The sequence below is a fragment of the Ambystoma mexicanum genome, chromosome 10 (genome assembly GCF_040938575.1).
Source record: "Ambystoma mexicanum isolate Mex_15411 chromosome 10, UKY_AmexF1_1, whole genome shotgun sequence".
Classification (NCBI taxonomy): Eukaryota; Metazoa; Chordata; class Amphibia; order Caudata; family Ambystomatidae; genus Ambystoma; species Ambystoma mexicanum.
Window position 1 is genome coordinate 1,499,592,348 of NC_090932.1, and position 19,168 is coordinate 1,499,611,515.

The 19,168-nt window shown below is 45.8% G+C and overlaps 1 protein-coding gene across 1 annotated transcript in view; it reads left to right on the plus strand.

The window, feature by feature from the left end:
- HIP1R (huntingtin interacting protein 1 related) overlaps window positions 1–19,168 on the plus strand; it is a 541,423-nt gene that overhangs the window by 517,134 nt on the left and 5,121 nt on the right. Inside the window, exon 31 of the mRNA XM_069619635.1 lies at window positions 18,712–18,909. Coding sequence (XP_069475736.1) covers window positions 18,712–18,909 — 198 coding nt within the window. The remainder of the gene's footprint in view (window positions 1–18,711; window positions 18,910–19,168) is intronic.

Sequence of the window (19,168 nt, forward strand, 5' to 3'; positions counted from 1 at the left end):
CCTCTTGGTTTCTATTGCATTTTACCTTGTTACGCAAAGTCCTGGGAAGCCCTCTCTCTGTTCCCTTCCTCCTTCAGTGGCCGTTAGGTGGAAACATCATATATTTCTTTTTCCCTTTCCTCATGACTGGCAGTTGGGTGGAAATACCATATATGCGGCTCTGGGGCTGCCTCCTGTCAAACTGACGGGAGCCTTCCCAGGGGCTGTGTTGTGGGTGCACCCTAGGGGTGGGACCTGTATGAATGGAGTCTGAAGTGAACTCACATTCTGTGTTATGGGTGTCTGGTTTCTGTGTGCGACACACAATGAACGACTGAAACTGACATGAATGCATTGTAGTGTGCTGAAAGGCTGGGTACTTACCCCAATCCACATTCTTTGTTATGGGTGTCTGGGTAGAGTGAATGGCCTGAATGCCTGCGAGACTGATTGGCTGCCTGCCTGCCTGCATGAATGCCCTTCTGCGTGATTGGCTGACTGAGCCTGGGTCAGGCAGAGTGACTGGGGAACGATGTGTATATCTGGGGACCTCTCACTTACCAATTTGCTCAGAAGCCGTGTTCTTCCAAGGACTGATCCAGAGAGGACCTGCAAAAGAGACCTCTCACCGAGGTACGAGGGACCATCATGCAAACTGCTACTCTTCATCCGAAGTGTCCTGGAAGCCAGTACTGTGTGCCTGCCATCCGGAGAAGCAGCCTTTGGGAGTCCTGAAGGGGGTGCCCGGACATCTCGAGTCAAAGAAGTCCATTGGTGTCACCCAGGGTCCAGAGGTGCATTTCGTGACTGCTGGAATTCATTGCTGTCTATCGGCCAAAAGAGGGGATACCCTGGCATAGTCCTGCTGGAATCCCAGAGCTGCAAAAGTTCCAAACTGCCTAAGAACATTTCAAGAGACATCCTTGCCATCATTACTGACCACTTTTTCCCACCGGCGAGAGCCCAGAGTCGCTGAGTGCAGAGGAGGTCCGTCGGTGGCTTTCCCGCCACCAGAAGCTAACACAGACGTCCCGAGGGTTCAGACTTGGTGAAGGTCAGAGGTCCACTCCAGTGGCCGAGTCCAGGTCAGCAGAAGCCAACCAGAGATCCGTGATGCACCTGCAGCACCCAATAACTGAAATTTGGAAAATCGCGATATTCCGAAACCAAAAGTGACCTGTGCACCCTTCTCCGCCAGAAGTCATCGAAGGGTCCAAGGGGTCTTACTCTCATCTGCCAAGCCTTTAAGGGAGCCTACAGCAAGTTAATACAGTCCCGTTCAGCTCGTACACCAATGCTCATGCACAGAGGAATGCATATTTCAAATGTAGGGCTGGTTGACTGTTCGAAATAGTTGCAAAGATAAAACACCCCCCCTCTCCTCTCCCATATGTACAAATGCCAAAATCTAGGGTCAACCAGAAAGCTGGAGCAACGCCTGAGCAACAAAGCGCTAGTATGTAGTGTACCGCACATCTATCCTGCACAGGTGATGCCTACTATAGCTCTATTTTCACCATATCTGACCAATTTTGGCTTTTACTCTCTTCCAAGTCTTGTCGTGGTCTCCCAGTAGAGTCTTGTCGGCAGGTTGGTGAATTGTTCCCCCTTCTTGGAGTGGGGAAGAGTGAAGTAGGCGGCCACATTGGGAGCTACTACTGAAAAACTGCACATGAGTTATCAGTGAGGTATTAGGATGCGCTTGGGCAGTGCCAACTACCTGTAGAGAATCTGCCCCTGTGACTAAGTAGTCGGCAGTGAATTGACTGCATACAAGAACGCTGTGCGAGTGAACCAGGTGCCAGTTCCTGAATGCGTTCATTAATACTTATTTCAAAAACAACATTTTTTCTGTAGCTTATCCTTAATTTAGATTTTGTTTCTTTGTGAATGCCGAGTCGTTCTCTTTTTTAAAAAAAAGATCGAAGTGAATATGGGGTGGGGCTGGGGAATTCCTGTTTATGCAGCATGACCGTAGAGCCGAGAGGAATGCATTATAATGAAGGCTCCCGGTTTTATGGTATTTATTTTGGCATGTTCATCTGTACATATCCAGATCGGTTTTTTCTTTTTTTTTTCTTTTTTTTCTGTATTTATCCACATTTGTTTCTTGCTATGTTAAAAAAAAAAATAGGTCGTAACTAGTATTTTTCCATATTTAATTAAAAACACATTAGCTGGTGGATGCCTTTTTAATGGGAAGCTCCTTCAGCTCTGTACTCGCACAATAAGTCAAGGGCTGCAGCCATTTGAACAGTGTTAAAAGGAATTCCATTTAATTTTAAACATTCTATTCTGTTACTTTGCAAAGCGACTGGCCTGCAATGCTTTTGCTTTGCTATAGTCACCCTGAGTGGGACGGGTATGGCCAGACGCGGGTCCTGGGTGTAGAGACCCAAGCTACTCCTCACTGACGACCATTGGGGCCAAAACATGTCTGGGGATGCTTGTGGTCTCGTGCGGAAAAGAGATGTGACCTGGACTACCCCTTTGGGGGTGGGCACAAGCCTGATTTGCATATGGTGTTTTCCCTTTCTTTAATGGTTTGGCAGGGTAAAGAACGATGGTCTGGAGGGATGGCCAGAGCAGCGCCAGAGATTGAGGGCAACACCACCTGCTTGATAGTAGTCCAGTAGCAGCAGCCTGACTGGCGGGTCTGTCCCACCTAAGAATGATTCCACACAACAGCCTCCTCCTCTGTGCTTTCATTCGAACTGTTACTGCTCTGCGCTAGGCCAGGATACCGTGTAATGCCTGTGCGTTCTATCTGGCAGAGGAAATGGCGGACTAGATCGGCCTGGTGCTCATCGGCGGTCCAAGCGGGGTCTTTGTACACGCTCCACTCTCGAGGGAGGTCTCACACAATCCGGGATGCTCGGCTGCCTTGACCACACGCCAGAAAAGCGTAAGGAGGAGTGGTCTTCATGGTGGGGAGCGGGGTTCTAAGTGAAAGGAGAATAGGGGGGGAGGATTTATCGCAGAAGAGCATGGGTGCTGAGCTGTGACCGGCTCGGTTCCAGGCCTGCTGGCCATTCAGATTCAATGACCCCAGCAACGGAGCAAAAATGAAGAATAGCAGAAATAAAGTAGTAATACAAATATCAACGGAAAATAGCCCAGCTAAAAAAAGTAAAAGAAACTAGCCCAACAGGTGGGGAAGTTTGAGGCGTGTTGGAAGAGTTAGCAAAGGTATGATGGCAGTGTGCCCCAGCTTTTCTATCGTTTCTTATTGAGAGGAGCCAACCCCCCAGCAGGCAGCACTTTCACTCAAGGAGACGCATGGTTAGAGGGCTGCGTGCAGGTGTCGGAGCTTCCGAGTAGAAAAAAGGAGAGGCATTGGTCAATGCCTCTCCTTTTTTCGAATCCGAAGATCAGACGCCTGAACACAGCCTTTTGGTTAACAGGCTACCTTAGGGGGTCAGCGTATCTGTGGTTAGTCGGGGGCCATTGGGGAGCCCCTGCAGAGCCCCGGCGCCATTTTTGGAGACTGCCAGGGCTAAGTGCAAAAGAAAGACTGCCCACTTATAATGCAAGCTATGCATGGTTCTCCGCCCCTCCTGTATGACAAGACTCAATAGGGGAGATTTTATTTTAGAAACGATGATGTAGTTATTTTTACTTTTCAGGTTTCTTTAGATTTGCCTCCCGGGTAAAGTGAGGGGGGCGGGGCACCTTTTAGCCCCAGATACTATTGTATCTGGGGCTAGTCAGGGGGAAGGGGCCAGTGAGTTATTTCTGGCCTGTTTGTACCTCTCCACTCTCAGCCTGGGTAATTGTTTCCAGGATATTAGTGTATAGCCCAGGCCCCAGCCTGACCTGCTTCCTCTCTAGGCATCTAATCAATCACACACATGTCGTGGTGATCCCTATTGGCTTGCTGATGTCATACATCTTTTTTTAAATCCAGTAATTACTTTTAGTGGTGTGATCTCTCCATGCAGGGTAATCACTGCAAGCATGTATGGTTGTTGTATGTGGTGTTGTATACAGGTGCAAAGCATTCTATTGAAGCAAAGCCTGTGTGCACTTTTTGACCTTTGGAATGTAGATAAGGTATCTGATGCCCAAGACAAGTGCAGCTTACGGACTGTCCAAGTAGATCTTGCAAGGTAGGCACAGTCTTGGTTCCTCCCTTCGCCACCTAGTTTCCTTTTGTACAGCATGTCGGCCAACAGCAGCCGGGTGCTTACTTTACATTTTTCTTGTGCTCAACATAGTTGCCGACTAGCACCATGTTATCAGGTGCACCTGGCTATATAAAGAACGCATCATATTCAAGACCTCAGCCATAACCCACAAATGCCTTTCACTCACAGCCCCCTCCTACCTCGCTGAAAAGGTAGTCCGTGCCAGCTCCTCCAGACCCATACGCTCTCACTACTCCAACCAGCAAAACATCACCACTTTCAAAAGGGTTAAAGCGGGTGGCTCCAGCTTCCCATTCCTAGCTCCAAAACTATGGAATGGCCTCCCTTCCACCTTAAGGAACGGGACCTCCTACCTCTCCTTCCACAAAGCACTAAAAAAGAGGCTCTTTAACTAGTGTTATTCACACCCCCAGGGTCACCCAGATATCTTTATCTAGAAGGTCGAGTTGTTTCCGGGTACCCTGGAACACATGAACCGCTGAGCCCCTGACCCTTTCTAACTATGACACTTATAACCATCACCTGTCTGGTATTAGGTTAATTGTAGCCATGAACCACAGACAAGGCTGTATTGCCATACTGTCTTTCTTTCCTTTGTGCCTGCAACGAAGTAAGCCCATCTTGTAACAGCGCCACGATGCCGGAGGACCGATTTTGCAAATGTAATGAATGAATAAACTGGCACCACCCATCCTGAAGCACATGTCCAAAATGGCAGGTCATGCATACCATACTGACATGCCTCGGGGCCTGCTAGAGCGAACGAGTGGAGATTGGAGACTGGCTACAAGCATGGATTTCTAGATCCTTCATGCAAGACCCAATTAGTCACCTTTATCCAATCCTGACTTTGTAATTTGCTTCATTTTGCATGTCAGCTGTGACGGATTGGCATCGGCAAGGGAGTGAATTTACAATTTGTATTCAATCAATTGATATAGGTAAATGTTTCTGAACTTGAGAGGCGCTAACCTGACCCTCTTTCATAAATGCTCCATGCCAAAATTATTGTGCACACATGTACCTTTTCCGAGACTGCCTCCTGGTGCCCTCAGCACCAGCTTTGTAGTGGCGCAAAGCAGGTCCGAAGGTCAAACATGCATTCCCGACAGTTCCTGCAACACAAAGTTCTTGCAAGAGATGCTGGAACACAAAGTTCCTGCAGGCAGAGATGGCTTTTTAATCCTCTGCACCCGTTTCCAAATTTAATCAATGTATTCCTTAGTCATTCTGGTGGCAGATAAACCTATAGATCTAAGCCATGCTTGGTTGTGGCATAGTGACTACTAAGACTACACATTTATGGTATCACATTAGTGTCTGCTCTGACAGGACTAGTGTCCGCCCAGCAATGACAGGACTGATGTGTATTAGTGTCTGGTCTGAATGTTACCACTGTAGCTATATAGAACAATGGCCGGGATGCTGCCCCTTTGATTATTTTGCAGGAAGGGTAAAGCTTGATCTCCTGTGAACTGGTGCCACAAAGGCAGCAGTGACATAACCCACTCTCACAACATGGCACTGACCTCTAGAGTCCTTTTGGAAGTCCGCAAACATAGGATAGGTGTGGACCTAGTCGCGAGGCCAGTAAGGTGGACTGCGATAAGGGTTCCACCTTCTTGGTGTCTGTTAGGGCTCTCTACCGCCTTACTGCCCCCCCCCCCCTTCCTGCTGGCAATGCACTCTGGGTGTGATGTCAGAAGGCAAAGGGCACTTATTCCAATCACCTGTGAAATTTACCATTACAAGGAGAGGGAATTCTGGCCTTCTTTGATTCATCTTTGGACTCTGAAAAATGGTGTCCTAGTGTTGCGACTTCTCTGCACACCTTTTTGCTGTACACACAGCCAAAAATTATTTGACAATAACGTGATGGTTCAGCGATTACGTTTAACAGAAAAAGTTAGAATAATTCGCAATGTAGTCTTCAGTAAACAATGGCGCTTCTTTTAATTAAGCAAACCAAAGCCCAACACGTTCCAGGGGAAGTCCCTTCTTCGAACAGCAAAACTGTGAATATATTAGGTGAAGATACAATTAGTGATAAAGAAAAATAAATGTTTTCCAACAAAATGAGCTTTTGCATAATGGTAAAAGATTCAGACAGAATCCCTAATGTGCAACCACTTGTAACCAGAATAGCCAATGACCCAATCATGAAAACAAAGAAATAGAACTCCCCTGCCCAAGAATGGGCTGGGCAGAGGAGAGAAAAGAATCCAGTAGGACATTTGTTTTTAAAAAGTGACGGGTAAGAAAAGAAAATAGTTGAGGGGAGGAGAGAAAAAAGAGAAAGGGAGAGACTTGCCTGGGGTGGGCGTGGGGGAGGGGTGAGTCGCTGCCTCGCACTGCCACAGCTGTTGTACCACCAGGGTGCCAGAGCGGATGGGCCCCACAATATCCAGGGCCCAGGCAGCATGCCAGGTGCTGCCTGTGCCAAAGAACAGCCCAGGCCGCGTGTGCGATGGGAGGCCCACCTGGTGGCCTTCAATAATGTCCTCCCGGTCTGCGTATGCCAGCTGCATCCTGGGAGTTTAAGAGCAGAGGAGGTGAAGATAAAGTACCGGGTTGGCCTCACTGGTCAGCCCGGTTGTAGAGGCGGATGGAGGAAGTCCCAGGCTGCTCCACTGGGCAGCCTGGGTGAAGTAGAGAGTAGCTTTTTTATGGGAATGCTAAGTAAGATCAAGAGTTAAGTTGGGGGTAGGATATTAATTATTTAAAGTAACGTTACATAGACAAAGGGGGTAGAGGGGAAGGTATCCTAGCGTGAGGTAGCTGGACAGTGTGGTGGGCTGCCTGAGGCTGCCTAGCAAGATGGGACCACACACAGCGCCGCTCTGTGCCATGTGGGTGGTACCTGATTAAAGCTAGTGAGGTCTATTGCCCCAGAGTCACCCTAAGGGTCCCCGAGACCCCTCCATGGAAGGGTAAGCTGATGTAGCAAGTCCCCAGTCAATTGTTGATCATGCCAGGGGAATCCTAGAGACAAAAAAGAATTTAAAAAAAAAAACGAGTTAAAGGATAAGTGTGTTTAATAAATAAAGGGGTGTCACCATTGGTATCCCTATAGAATTCACTCTCATGTCTGTGTCCATTAGTGATCTAAGAACTCAGTGTAGACCATATCCTGTTTACAGCAAATTTAGTTAGCAGGAACAGTTGCCTCTCCCTACCCAGCGTGCCAGGGTGTGGGGGGGGGGGGTTTCCATGGGAACTGTCCCTGGTCCGGGGTGTGGGCGGTGGACACACATGCTTGGACTAGGGCCAGGAATTGAGGGCTCCATTGAGCTGTTGGATTAAGGCCTCTTTGCTGACTATGCACTGGAACCAGGATCATAGAGGTGAAGGACCCCATGTGCCAGACAACTTCCTGGAGTGGAAGTACAGAATTAAGGACTCGCCTTGTCCCCAGAGACCATGGCTTGGGCCTCTCAGCAACCCAGAAGTCAACTAACCACTCTGGGCCCAGGTACCCGCATTGGACCGCTTGTGAGCTACAGCGACCAGGACATCGCCTACCTGTTCCAAGCTTATTTGTGCCACATGCCGTTACTGCTTGGACTGCAGTGTGCTGGACTCAGTGTGCTGGACTCAGTTGACCAGTTCACCGACAGTGAATCGCTGCTTCATGAAGCTCCTAGAAGTCAGACGAAATGCTGTCAAGCGCGGAAAGACAAGAAACCAAAGGTACTGTGAAGAGGTCATGTCCCCCAGATCAACTTTTTGGGACTAAAGTGACTTTTAAGCCACTTCTCTACCTTTTCTCTAGATCTACAAAGACATATTATTTAATTATTGACATTGTTGCCAAGTTCCTTGCCTGAACACCTCTTCTTATGAACCCAGAGTGCCCTTGCACACCATCTTCTGCATTCTCTGTTTCTTTTGCCTGGGTGTTTTTGTAGCATTTTTAGTTAGTTTGTTGCATCGATTGTTTTATTAAAGTTTCTATGTTTTTATAGAACTTTGATTTGACATTCTTTCATTTTGGAGCCATTGTAATAACGCTGTTTGGGTTGCTACTGTTAGCAGCTCACACCCCTCCTGAAGATATACAACCTGTACTACCAAAATAAGGTATACCTTCACCCTTATGATTGGGGTAACCGCTGGTTTAGTAGTAGTGTGGGTCTGAGTAGGCAATTTAGCCACACTCATTCCTGTAGTCATTTCTTCACATCAGGGCTTGTAGGTCCATACTTATAAAGGACACAAGCAAACATTCCAACATGCAAAGGGCTGTTGATTAAAAAGCCAACAATGAATAAAGCTGACCCTGACAAGGGCTCAGTTGCAAACCATCACCCAGCATATTGCTTCAGTAAACTTCCACAATTTTCTTTGTTTTCCGATTGGTTTAACGGTTTAATACGCTGGCAAACATCTCACCTGTGACTGCAATAGTGATACATTTCCCTCCAAAATTGAAGAAGTGCAATGACCTTTAGCTTGTATGCTGTTGTTTGTTGCTTACTGGCTATTGTTCGTTTGTTTCGTACAATACTCTGGCGGGAGTGCCTTGGGCAGTGGTGGCTCATCTATTAAGGACGTAGGGGCTCTGCCCTGCCACTTATGAGCCTTCCACTCAGTGAAAAACTGTCCTTGTTTAAGCTAAGGGTTTATCTGCCCTTTGCTTAAAGTAATGACATAAGGAAAGTTATCTTATATAGCCCTCTGCACATGTGCAAGAGCACTCAATCTGTGCACCCCTGGGACACATGCAGAGTGCACTATCATAGTTGGGGGTTTATCCTCCGACTTTCAATGAGCCATAGGGTGCTGAATCAGCAGCCCAAGTCTCTGCCACAAACAGCCCACCCATCACCCTGAAATGGAGGGACAGACTAGAGCAGAGCAGTGCGGGAGGCAGCTTCTGCCTACATAGCTTCAGAGGGTGATCAAAGGTGGGAGAGCAAGAGATTGTGTGTTTCGGGTAGGTTAAAGTGTGTGTGTGTGTGTGTGTGTGTGTGTGTGTGTGTGTGTGTCTGTCTCTCTTTGTGGGGCAGATTGTGTGTATTTTGTTTCAGTGGTATGGGTGTCTGTGTTTGTGTGGAGGAGGGTGTCTGGGGCAAGGCTTTTTTTTATTTCTTTTTTTTATCGTCACGAACATCATGGTGTTTTAATGTGGCAATGGTAAAATGTTAGTGGCACCAGCACCCCAAACATAGTTTAATAAGCACCCTTATTGTGCTGCTGACACATATTGGGGGCACCAGCATTATGAACGTTATTTTAAGTAGCAATGATGACCTGCAGTTTGGGCACCAGTGCCAGGAAAGAGTTTTACAATGACAATAATGGCATGTGTTGGGAACGCCAGTGTCTTAGAAGTGTTTCACAATGGCATTGATTACATATGTTATGAACACCAGCATCAGGAAAGCTTACAGTGGCAATGACATGTATTATGGACATCAGCTTCCTAAGTGTTTTACAGTAGCAATGATTACATATAGTGTGGTTACCAGTATCAGAAAAGCATTTTTACTGTGCAAATGATGAGCTATTGAGTGGACAACTAGCTTCATGAGTGTATCAGTGGCAATGATGACATATATTATGATCACATCCATGTGCTTTATAGTGGTAGTGCTGGCATATACTGTGGGTGGAGGCATCATGAACATTTGTTGTAAAATGCTTGTGTGTACTGTTGCTTACCTGCCATCTAATGGATCTTTATCATGTTATCCTACAGAATTGAGAGTAAATTGTATTTTACCAAATGTTCTAACAAATAATGTGCTAAAACGTTGCACCCTTTCAACCTTTGCTTTTAGATTTGTTTTTGGGGGAGTTACTTCTCGTCTCCCCTCCACTCCTCTGAATCCACCTCAATTGGTTTGAGCCACCAGTGTTGCATGTGGTCGGTTGTACAGATTTGTAAATACCCCACCAGCCACAACAAGCCTTGAGTAAATGTGGTCCTGGCTAATTATGATTATAGAACAATAATTCTGGGCTGTGGCTAAGCATGGGTGCTGTGGTTTAAGCAAGCTTTCTATTGTACAAAAGTATATCATGATAAACTGTGTACACAAGACCAACCCGAATATCTACTTACAGAACATCGATGTGTTCTTCAAACCAGGTTAAATGCAGGCTAAGAGATTTGAAAAGGAGCATGAAAAAAGAATGCATAAACCTTAAAGCCGAGCTTCCCATCACAGTCCAACCTTCCCCAGATTTCATCATATAATTTGTATTTCTTTTGCTGTCTTAAATTCACTGTGTCAATGACATCCTAAGATGTTCTTGGGACCAATCTTGTAACGTTGGATGTTTATCTGATTTCCATTCTACGTTGTTTGGCTACCTGTGCAGATCTAAAGAGCCAACATTTTTGTGGGAAGTGCAATGATTCGCAGCATACAGCCAATTCTTCCCAGAGTGAAGCCTTTCCTTGTGAGGCTAGAGAGGTGAGCCCGCTACACAATATTCTCCCTAGGGCTGGCGGCATGTGGGACCTCACAGGGAGGGACTTCCCTCTGGGGAACAAGGACTCCTGTTCTGCAGAGGAACTCCAGAGAGTCATCTCTTTTGGAACAACAATAACATCAGAACTTCAGAGACATCCATCAAACCAAGCCACTGTTAGTTACTGTGACACGATCCAACCCGAGGAACAATATAGTAAAACTACTGTGAAGAAGAATGCTGAGCGAGTAATAGCGATTACCAACACTACTGTGATGAAGAAGAATTAACGAATAATGAAGAGTGCTCAACTAAAAGAGAAAACGGCCTATAATCCTCCGCTGGGTAGGACCCACCAACCCATCACAGAAGGGGAAGATGGACTACTGTCCGTGAGAAGTGAAACCCAGGATTTTCAAATCAGGAGATCCTGTGTCAGGAGGAAGCCACAAGGTGCTGTGGGCAAGAAGCACAGAGGAAGCCAAAAGCAGAAGAGAGAAGGGGAAGAAAACTCCAGGAGAGAGAACCAGTGTAGGGCGGTGGTGTGACCCGGGAGAGGTTGACTGTTCAGTCTGGCAACAACGCAGAAACCAATGTAGCAATGGTGCCACAGAGAAGAAACAGAAGGAGATGGAGCGAGAATTGACGCTATCCTGACTACAAGGGGAGTCCCTATTCTGCAAGCAGGGCCGGTGATGCCAACCCGTGGAAAGAAAGTTAACACAGGGATAATAAAGAGTACCATAGGCTTACTCGTCCAAGCGAGTGGCCCGAAACTAAGAACACTCTGGGACTTGATCTACTCGCCCCAGTGAGTGGTCCGAAGTTAAGAATGAGAGCCAGTATGAAACCTCTTTTACTTGTCTCAGTAGTATAAGAATTGGACAAGAGAATAAGAATAAGGATAGGGTCTGCTATAATTATCCCAAGGAGAGAAGGACAGTGAACCCGAAGAGGAGGATCATCATATCATCACATTTCTTATTCATAAGGAGTTAAAGAACTACAGAAACAACAGAACAAGTCCCACATAAAGATGGATTCGGTCTCTTTAGTAATCTCAGAGAAGGAGAGACTTTCAGAGGCACTTAAAGACATTGTACAAGAATTTACAAAGCCCATAACACTGAGGTCTAAAAAGTGAACGAATAGGGGAGCCAAAGACTTGGAAAAGTCCCCTAGAGGAACTAAATAAGTTAATCCAAGAGATAGACAAAAAGTATCTCAAGATTGTCTACTAAGGCTGAGGAAGCCTATCCCAGAAGAAGGGAGTCATTCTCCTGTTCTTTTGTTATTCTTGTATCAGTGGTAGGGACAGAGCAGCTTAGCTTTGGACGGAGGACAGACTGTTTACTTTGGACTTCACAACAGACGATGAGCACCTTAGTTTGGTTAAGCAGGGAAATCCATAGATTAGCGATAGTGAGGCCTTTTTCACTCATTCAAGAATGCCAGATACTGGTCTATCTCCTCCTTCTGACTTACCACAGAAGGGAAGATCGTCCAGAAGGACATCATCTCCTAAAATTGGTGTTTCAAAATCAAAGTCCATGTTTTTTCTCAAAACTCTATTCATTTCCCTAGTGACTTCGCCCCAAAAAGATCTAATTTTGCTACATTCCCATAGCATTTCCAGCAAGCCTCTGAGTCTGTCATACCTCGCCTACAGGACTCAGGTCGAGGGTGCACGTGGGTGGACAGGCTCTCCCCACTTTCTTTTGAGTCCACCCACTTTTTTCAGGGGGCACCTTGATATACACATTTCCGGTGACACACCACATTCAATTGGTATGTTAATGAGTCCCCCCACTTTTATTTTAGGACTTGACCCTTGCTCGCCTACATAGCCTTTCTGGTGTCCAACAGACTCTATTAAGGATCTTGATTTGCCATTCCCTTTCATTTAAGTTCAGGAAAGTCAAGGCACCATCTAATATCAGTTCTCCAAATTCAGTTTACCAGACCAGGTAGTTAGTAATTCCTCTTTCAGACCTTTACTTTTTACCAGGTGGTTGTATATTCTTTATGCTAGTTGTCCATTTGTATTGAGTTCAGATAACTGTTAAACCATATCCTTTTCTCCGTGGGTTTTTTGAGACATATTAAACCATTTAGCACACGATATTCTTTTAACAGTCGTTATTACTTATTTCCTCCTTGAGTCGGTGCAGAAATTATGAGTTTACCAACTATTTAACACTCCTGCCACCCCTGGAATGTAAACAAGGTTAAATCTATGTTGTTTACAAAGGCTTACACCCTTAAAACAGCTTACATTGGAAGCTGAAACAGTCACACAAGCTTACCTTGTAGGCGGCCTGACCCAAGATGTACACGCCATCCCCATTGCATGCATATCCTAACTAAGTCTTATGATGTTGGGGTTCATTTCTGGAGGGTTGAGGGATGGCCCTCAGTGGTGCATTTATGAGTTGATTAGTTTCGGCACAGCAAAGAAGATTATGGTGCACAGTGTGATCCTGTATGCGGGAGTACTTCTGGTATCCTGTCGTCTGAGGATTGTGGTTGGCACTAGGAGAGGAAAAGTATAATGGCCAGATCCTGCATAAGGAAGCAGGATACCACCGCAGGAGAGCGATAGCTTAGCAGGAAAGCAATCTTTAAAGTGATCTTACTGTGACCACTTTGCAAGGTTAACTATAGTTTGATTTCTGCTCTGTTCTCGATCCTCTATGAATACTAGGTGACGAATGATGCACCTGCACCAGTTTGCTTTCCCAATACAGATATTTTTACTGCTGGTACAATGAATGAGGCAACATAACTCTCGGACAGGCCGACCTTGCCGGTGAGAGCCTGCCGCCCAATTTAAGTGCTCGAGCTAAGCGAGGGTCCCTTAATGCGGGTGAAGGGCCATTACCGGCAGCGTTGGGCCCTCCTGTGACAATTAAATCTCTATTAGCGCCCGTGTAGTTGCTATGGGGTTGCTAATGTGGCTAAAAAAACATCTTACCATGCGGATCCGGCACTTTTTGGTACTTCTCAAGTCCATTTTCCGTGGGGATGATCGTGATGTCATCAACACAGAAAGCAGACTGGGGAAGAGCAAGGCAGCATCGGGCCACAAAGTAAGATTTTCTTAATTTTTTAAGCACACCCTCAGCATCCACGTGTGATCTATACCGGTGCTAATGTGTGAGGCGGGATGGGGGGGGCAGAGGAAGGGGGGCAGGCCAGCAGCACTAGGGCTGCTCGGAACGCGGGCTTATACGAGAGAATTCATGATTGGCCAGCGCCCCCTTCCATGGTGCTAATGGGAAATATGATTAAAATATAACCGTACTCTGCGTAAAGACGTGCAGATACTTCCGCTCATTCCAGAAACGGCTTTTGACTATTCGACATTGGTTCTGTTAATGGCTTTTATAAAACATTAAGCGAAGACTGCTAGGGTGATCCATTGGTGCTGGCATAAGTCCAAAGTGAGCTAGTGACTGACTGGGCCGTAGACCATAGGTCTTCAGAAATATTCAGATTTTGCCGTTCTCTAGTATCCTGTGAGTTGTGCATGTGACAGCCTCTGCTTGTCCTGTAAGCTTGATATGTTTGAGAGAGGGTACCAGTCCTCCAAGAATGGCTTATGGCAAGACTGTATCCCGGCATGTATGGAATACTCGTGCTCGTTGAGAAACTGGGACCCATTTGGCAGAGACCTCTGGGAGTAACATGCACATGGCCTTTGGAAGACCTGTATTCTTGACTGGCAACCAGTGCAGTGAGGCCAGGACTAGTGATATGTGCTTCTGCCAAGTACTTGTTTTTATGGCGTTGACTGCATTTGCTGCCCTGACGGCACTCCTCAGTGAAGTGCACCGCTCGCAGGCTTTTATCTGCATAGCTTTCTCCGCACAGACTACCAATGCATGGGGGCTGGCACTCTGCTTCCATAGAACAATTCCACACACTGACCAATCCGCAGCTTGCACGCAGGGTTTCTTCTAGCCGCCCCTGAGAACCTGTCAGCCATGCTCCAATGAGGGTATTCCTTCCTCCTATCAGTTCTTTGCAGTCCCTTGTTTTTCTTCCTTCCCCCGCCACCACACTGGTGGGGCGGGGGGGTGCTTACAGGCTTCCTAACATAGTCCTCGGTTGAAACCGGGGTCTCCATGATCTCTCAGGCCATTCTGTAACAGCCTCAGCCATGCTTCTGCAGCCCTGCATGACGTTCACTGGACATGACATGGCAATATTTCAGAAGCCCTTCTCAACCCATGGAAGCAGCTTTGCTCTCCCCAGTAAACCGAGTAGTTCAGCCATACACGGGCCACTGTTGCCCTTGATGACCGTACTCGTTTTCGAACAATGCCACATCCAAACGCGGTTTGACATCAAATACTTCTGAGAAGAATACATTTTACTTTAGCGATGGTCCAAACAGACATGCTACTTCTGAGTTTCGGGGTTTTTTTCTAAGGGAAAACAAGCACAATTCTTTTGAAGAAAATCTGCAAAATACAGGCTATTGTTTAGAGTTTCACTGTAGACAAAACTGTAAATTTCAGTCTGGTAATGAAGAGCTCTACAATAAGTAGCTTGCCAGGAGTCTGTGTGCAGCGCAGGAATAACAGATAAAATCATCAGGAAACGGTTACCTCGTTCACGGGACAAACTCCACTAACTTGTAGTCATTGCCTGGTGTTGCATGAAGCTGATTGGCTGAGGGTAAGGCAATGGCCAGTCTGTGCTAATGTGAATTTTCTTATGGAATTAACGGCTGGTTGTTACATTTTTGTAACTTAACTGATGGGGTGTGTGAGAACGAGCGAGCCTGTGTTTGTTTTGAAGCTTTTTCAATTGCATTTTAAATCCCGTTCAGGGATTGACCTTGTTCTTGCTGGCGAGTTATCCATTTTACGAAACGTGGCATTTACAGTATTCCCATTCAAATACTGTAGTATGTGACTGGCATTGAATGCTCCCCCCTTTCATGACTTGCCCTGAAACTGAATAAAGACACTTTCCTTTTGTACTTGCCTGCCTCCAGCGTCATCTCCGATTACCTGGACCTGAATCCAGAACCCCAACAGGACACATACCTAGTGTTAAGGGGCAGCCGAGGGTTTGTTCAGAACATGGGAGAAGGGTATAACGATATTACACACTGGAAGTAGAATGTGTGCAGGAAGTTGGGCTTTCTGGGAGGAGCAGAGGGTTACCTGGGGACCACAGGAAGTAGTTTCTGCAAGAGTATGAACTGAGTGCCTATGAGGGTTTTCCAAACCTTTGAGAACTGTGGCAGGGAGGGAGGGAAGAGAGGAATAGACTGTGGTTCATGGGGGCCTCTAGGTCTTACACCGAGAAGGCTTGTTTTCAGATCTCATCCTGTGATTTTCCGATCTCGTGTTTTGGCTCTGTGTGGTGCGTGCTCAGCCCCTGAACTCGTCTTCTGTGCCAAGTAGTCTGGTTCCTCTGTAGTGACTGCCTTCTAGATGAGGCAAAAGTCCCTGCTTTGACTACACCAGAGGTCTGTAACCCACGGCTCTACAGATGTTTTGGACTAACGTTAGTCTTCATCAGCTAAGCTGGCTGGGGCTGATGCGATTTGTAGTCCAAAACATCTAGGGAGCCAAAGGTTGCAGACCCCTAGAATACACCCTTGAGGAGGGAGCCATTGTTGCCCCCTCATGGTGGGTGAGGTGATGTGGTGAGATGTTCTTTATCCTTGACTTTGGCTGGCTGCAACTTAGGTCGCCGGCTGGGGGACAGTGTATGGTGTTTTATTGTCCAACGATTAGGGCGTCCCTAACCGCTTTGTCTGACTTTGCTACATTCTGGAAGGTTGCACAGAAATGAGCTTACATAGACATGGGAGAGAGCTCTCGCATCACGTTATTAGATAGGTCAGCTATTTTCTGTCATATCTCCTCCCCTTACTTTCTTCTATGCACTTACTCTATGAGAATTGTCCCTGGACCTAGTATCATGGCAACCTCGTCTGTCACCACCCCTCTTCCCTTACTTGTCACCCCCCTGCCCCTCCAGCACTATCTGAAATGTCATCAGGCCTAGTACGATAGTCTCTTGTTTTGTTCCTCCCCTCCCTTTCTTCACCCCTCTCCCTCACCTTTTGTTTTTCTCCAGCTCTACCAGAAATGTCGTTAGGTCTGGTATTGTAGTCGCCTGTCTGCTTCCATTTCCTTCCCACTCTCCACCTCCCTTCCTTATCTATGTCTTCGCTCTTGTACTATCTGAAATGTCATCAAGCCGAGTACGATAGTTAATTTCACATCCTTACTGTTCATGGCCTGTAAGAATGTCATTGCATTGTATTTTCCCTTGTTCCCTCCCTTGCCTTGAAGCGCTTTGAAACACATTGTGTATAGGGGTGGTCAGTCAAAATGTCGAAAATAAAATGTAGAATGACAATAATGTCGAAAAATAAATGTAGAAAAAAAATGTCGAATTCCCTTTTTTTAATTATATATTTATTTGGGGGTCCGGGAATAAAAAGAAATAGGTAAAACAAAAAAAACAAAAAAAGGGGGGGGGTAGAGGGGAACCCCCACCCCCCCATTTCGAATAAAAAAACATCATAAAATAAAATTCGAAATTTTTTTTTTCTACATTTATTTTTCGACATATTGACTTTCTACATTTTGTCTTTCTACATTATCACTATAAACCGTGTATAGGCGCTATATAAATAAACTATAATATCATATAGTATGTAGCTGTTGACTGGTTAAGCCAATTAAACTAATGTTAATACAAACAAATATCAATTTCTACTTAATGGGTATTTTTTCAATTAATTGAACAAATTTCAATCTGCACGATTTGAATTCAGAAATGATGTCATCACTCTATTCAGTTTCTCTTTTTTTTTAAACCTAAGCTAATCCATTTATAAATCCTGGTTAAAGGAATGTTTGTTTTCATTGACTCTACAGTAATGCCTGCAGGCAAACAAAGTTAAGGGTAAGAATCCTTACATTGAAAAGGTGCAGCGTGTTGTTAATTAGATGCTCGTGGCTTTCCCAGAGAACATCACTCTGTGGATTGTACTGTCTGTGGATTGTACTGTTGTGGTCTACACAGATGTAATGCACATCTGGCCAATCATATGCACACTATATCCGTTTAAAGATGAGTATTGGAACTACTCCTGAGCTCTCTAGACTACACAACAACGTTGAATGGCTTTCCTTGTACTCCGTACTCTCTGTTGAAAGTAGGGTTGGCTAGGGGGTGGGGGGTCCATGGTGGTACCTTTCACTGATTGGGGGACGTCATCAGTAAAGGTGCCGAGTTGAGTGTGTGAGGTACCCTGCCGTTTTTCCATTCAAACACCCCACACCCATAATATTGTTTTGGCCAGAGTTGATGACAATCAGTAAGGGGTAGGATGAGAGGCAAAGTAGTTGTACCCGTCAAGCCAAATATTTGAGAACATAAAACACATTACGTTAGGTTCTGAATGAGATCACCAAGTCATCGCCTGTTATTTACGGTGGTGTGAAATGGCAAAACATTTCGTATATCACCAAATTAAGAAACCAACCTATTGAAATACTATTCAATTTTTTTGGAAGTGAGAGAAAGGTCTTTGGATGATCAGTTCTTATTTTGTTGCCTGTTTTTCTTCTGATGTTCCCATCCAAATGACTTGGAGGGACACAGCGGAAGGCTATTCCTGGGTACTTTTATATGGTGACTAAGCACACAAGGATCTAAAAAATGTGAGTTTTTATGGTAAGTGGTTGCCCTTGTGTCCACAACAATCTAATGACCGCACAGAATGTTTTTGTTTCCAAGGTTGCAGTGTCTTGGTAAGTTTTGTAGGACTGAGGCCTCAACGTTTCTTCCCTCCACTAGTTGCACTCACACAGTAAACGTGGCTGTTGGGACCCCCTACCCCTTTCATTTAAGCGACTGTGCGCTGAATACTTTGCACCACAGCAGGCACGTGTGTTCGCTTTGCAGGATTATGAATTTTAAAAAAAACTGTACATATTAGAGGTTCTTCTCCTCCTGGGTTATGCAAACACATAGCCGTGTGTCACATCCTAAAGAAACACACTTGCCAAAGTGAGGCGCTTTGTTGTATACAATTGTGCACATTCCATCTTCCAGGTCATGGAGAGTGATTAGAATTAAAATCGACTTCTCAGTTTGCAACCAACTCTGCACCTTCTTTTTGCAGGTGAAAGTACTGGAACTGGAGAGCAAACTCCAGAATGAAAGAATTCGGCTCGGAGAGGTGAGGCGAAAGCATTACGCTTTGGCCGGAGTCTTTGACGAGATTGTGGAAGAGATCAAGCCAGTGCCCACCCAGAGAGGTATCCTGAAGAAGCCACAGCTGCCACAGAAACCCACCCTGCCCCCTAAACTGGAAAACAAGGTATCACTGACGTTTTAAAGGTTACTCTGTTTATCAAGTGCCATAGGGAGTGCTCTGCTGGGGTTATTTCAGTGGGTTAACACTGCACCTGTATCTTTTTTAATTCCACTTCCTGGTTGTAGGGAGTTCCGTCTTCACTGAAACTGACACATGATATTCTAGAGTGTTGTGTACTTCCAGCAAACACCCAAACTTAATGGGATGAGTGGTACACTTCTAAAGGCCATATTTACAGGTAAGAAAAGAGCGCCCACTACGG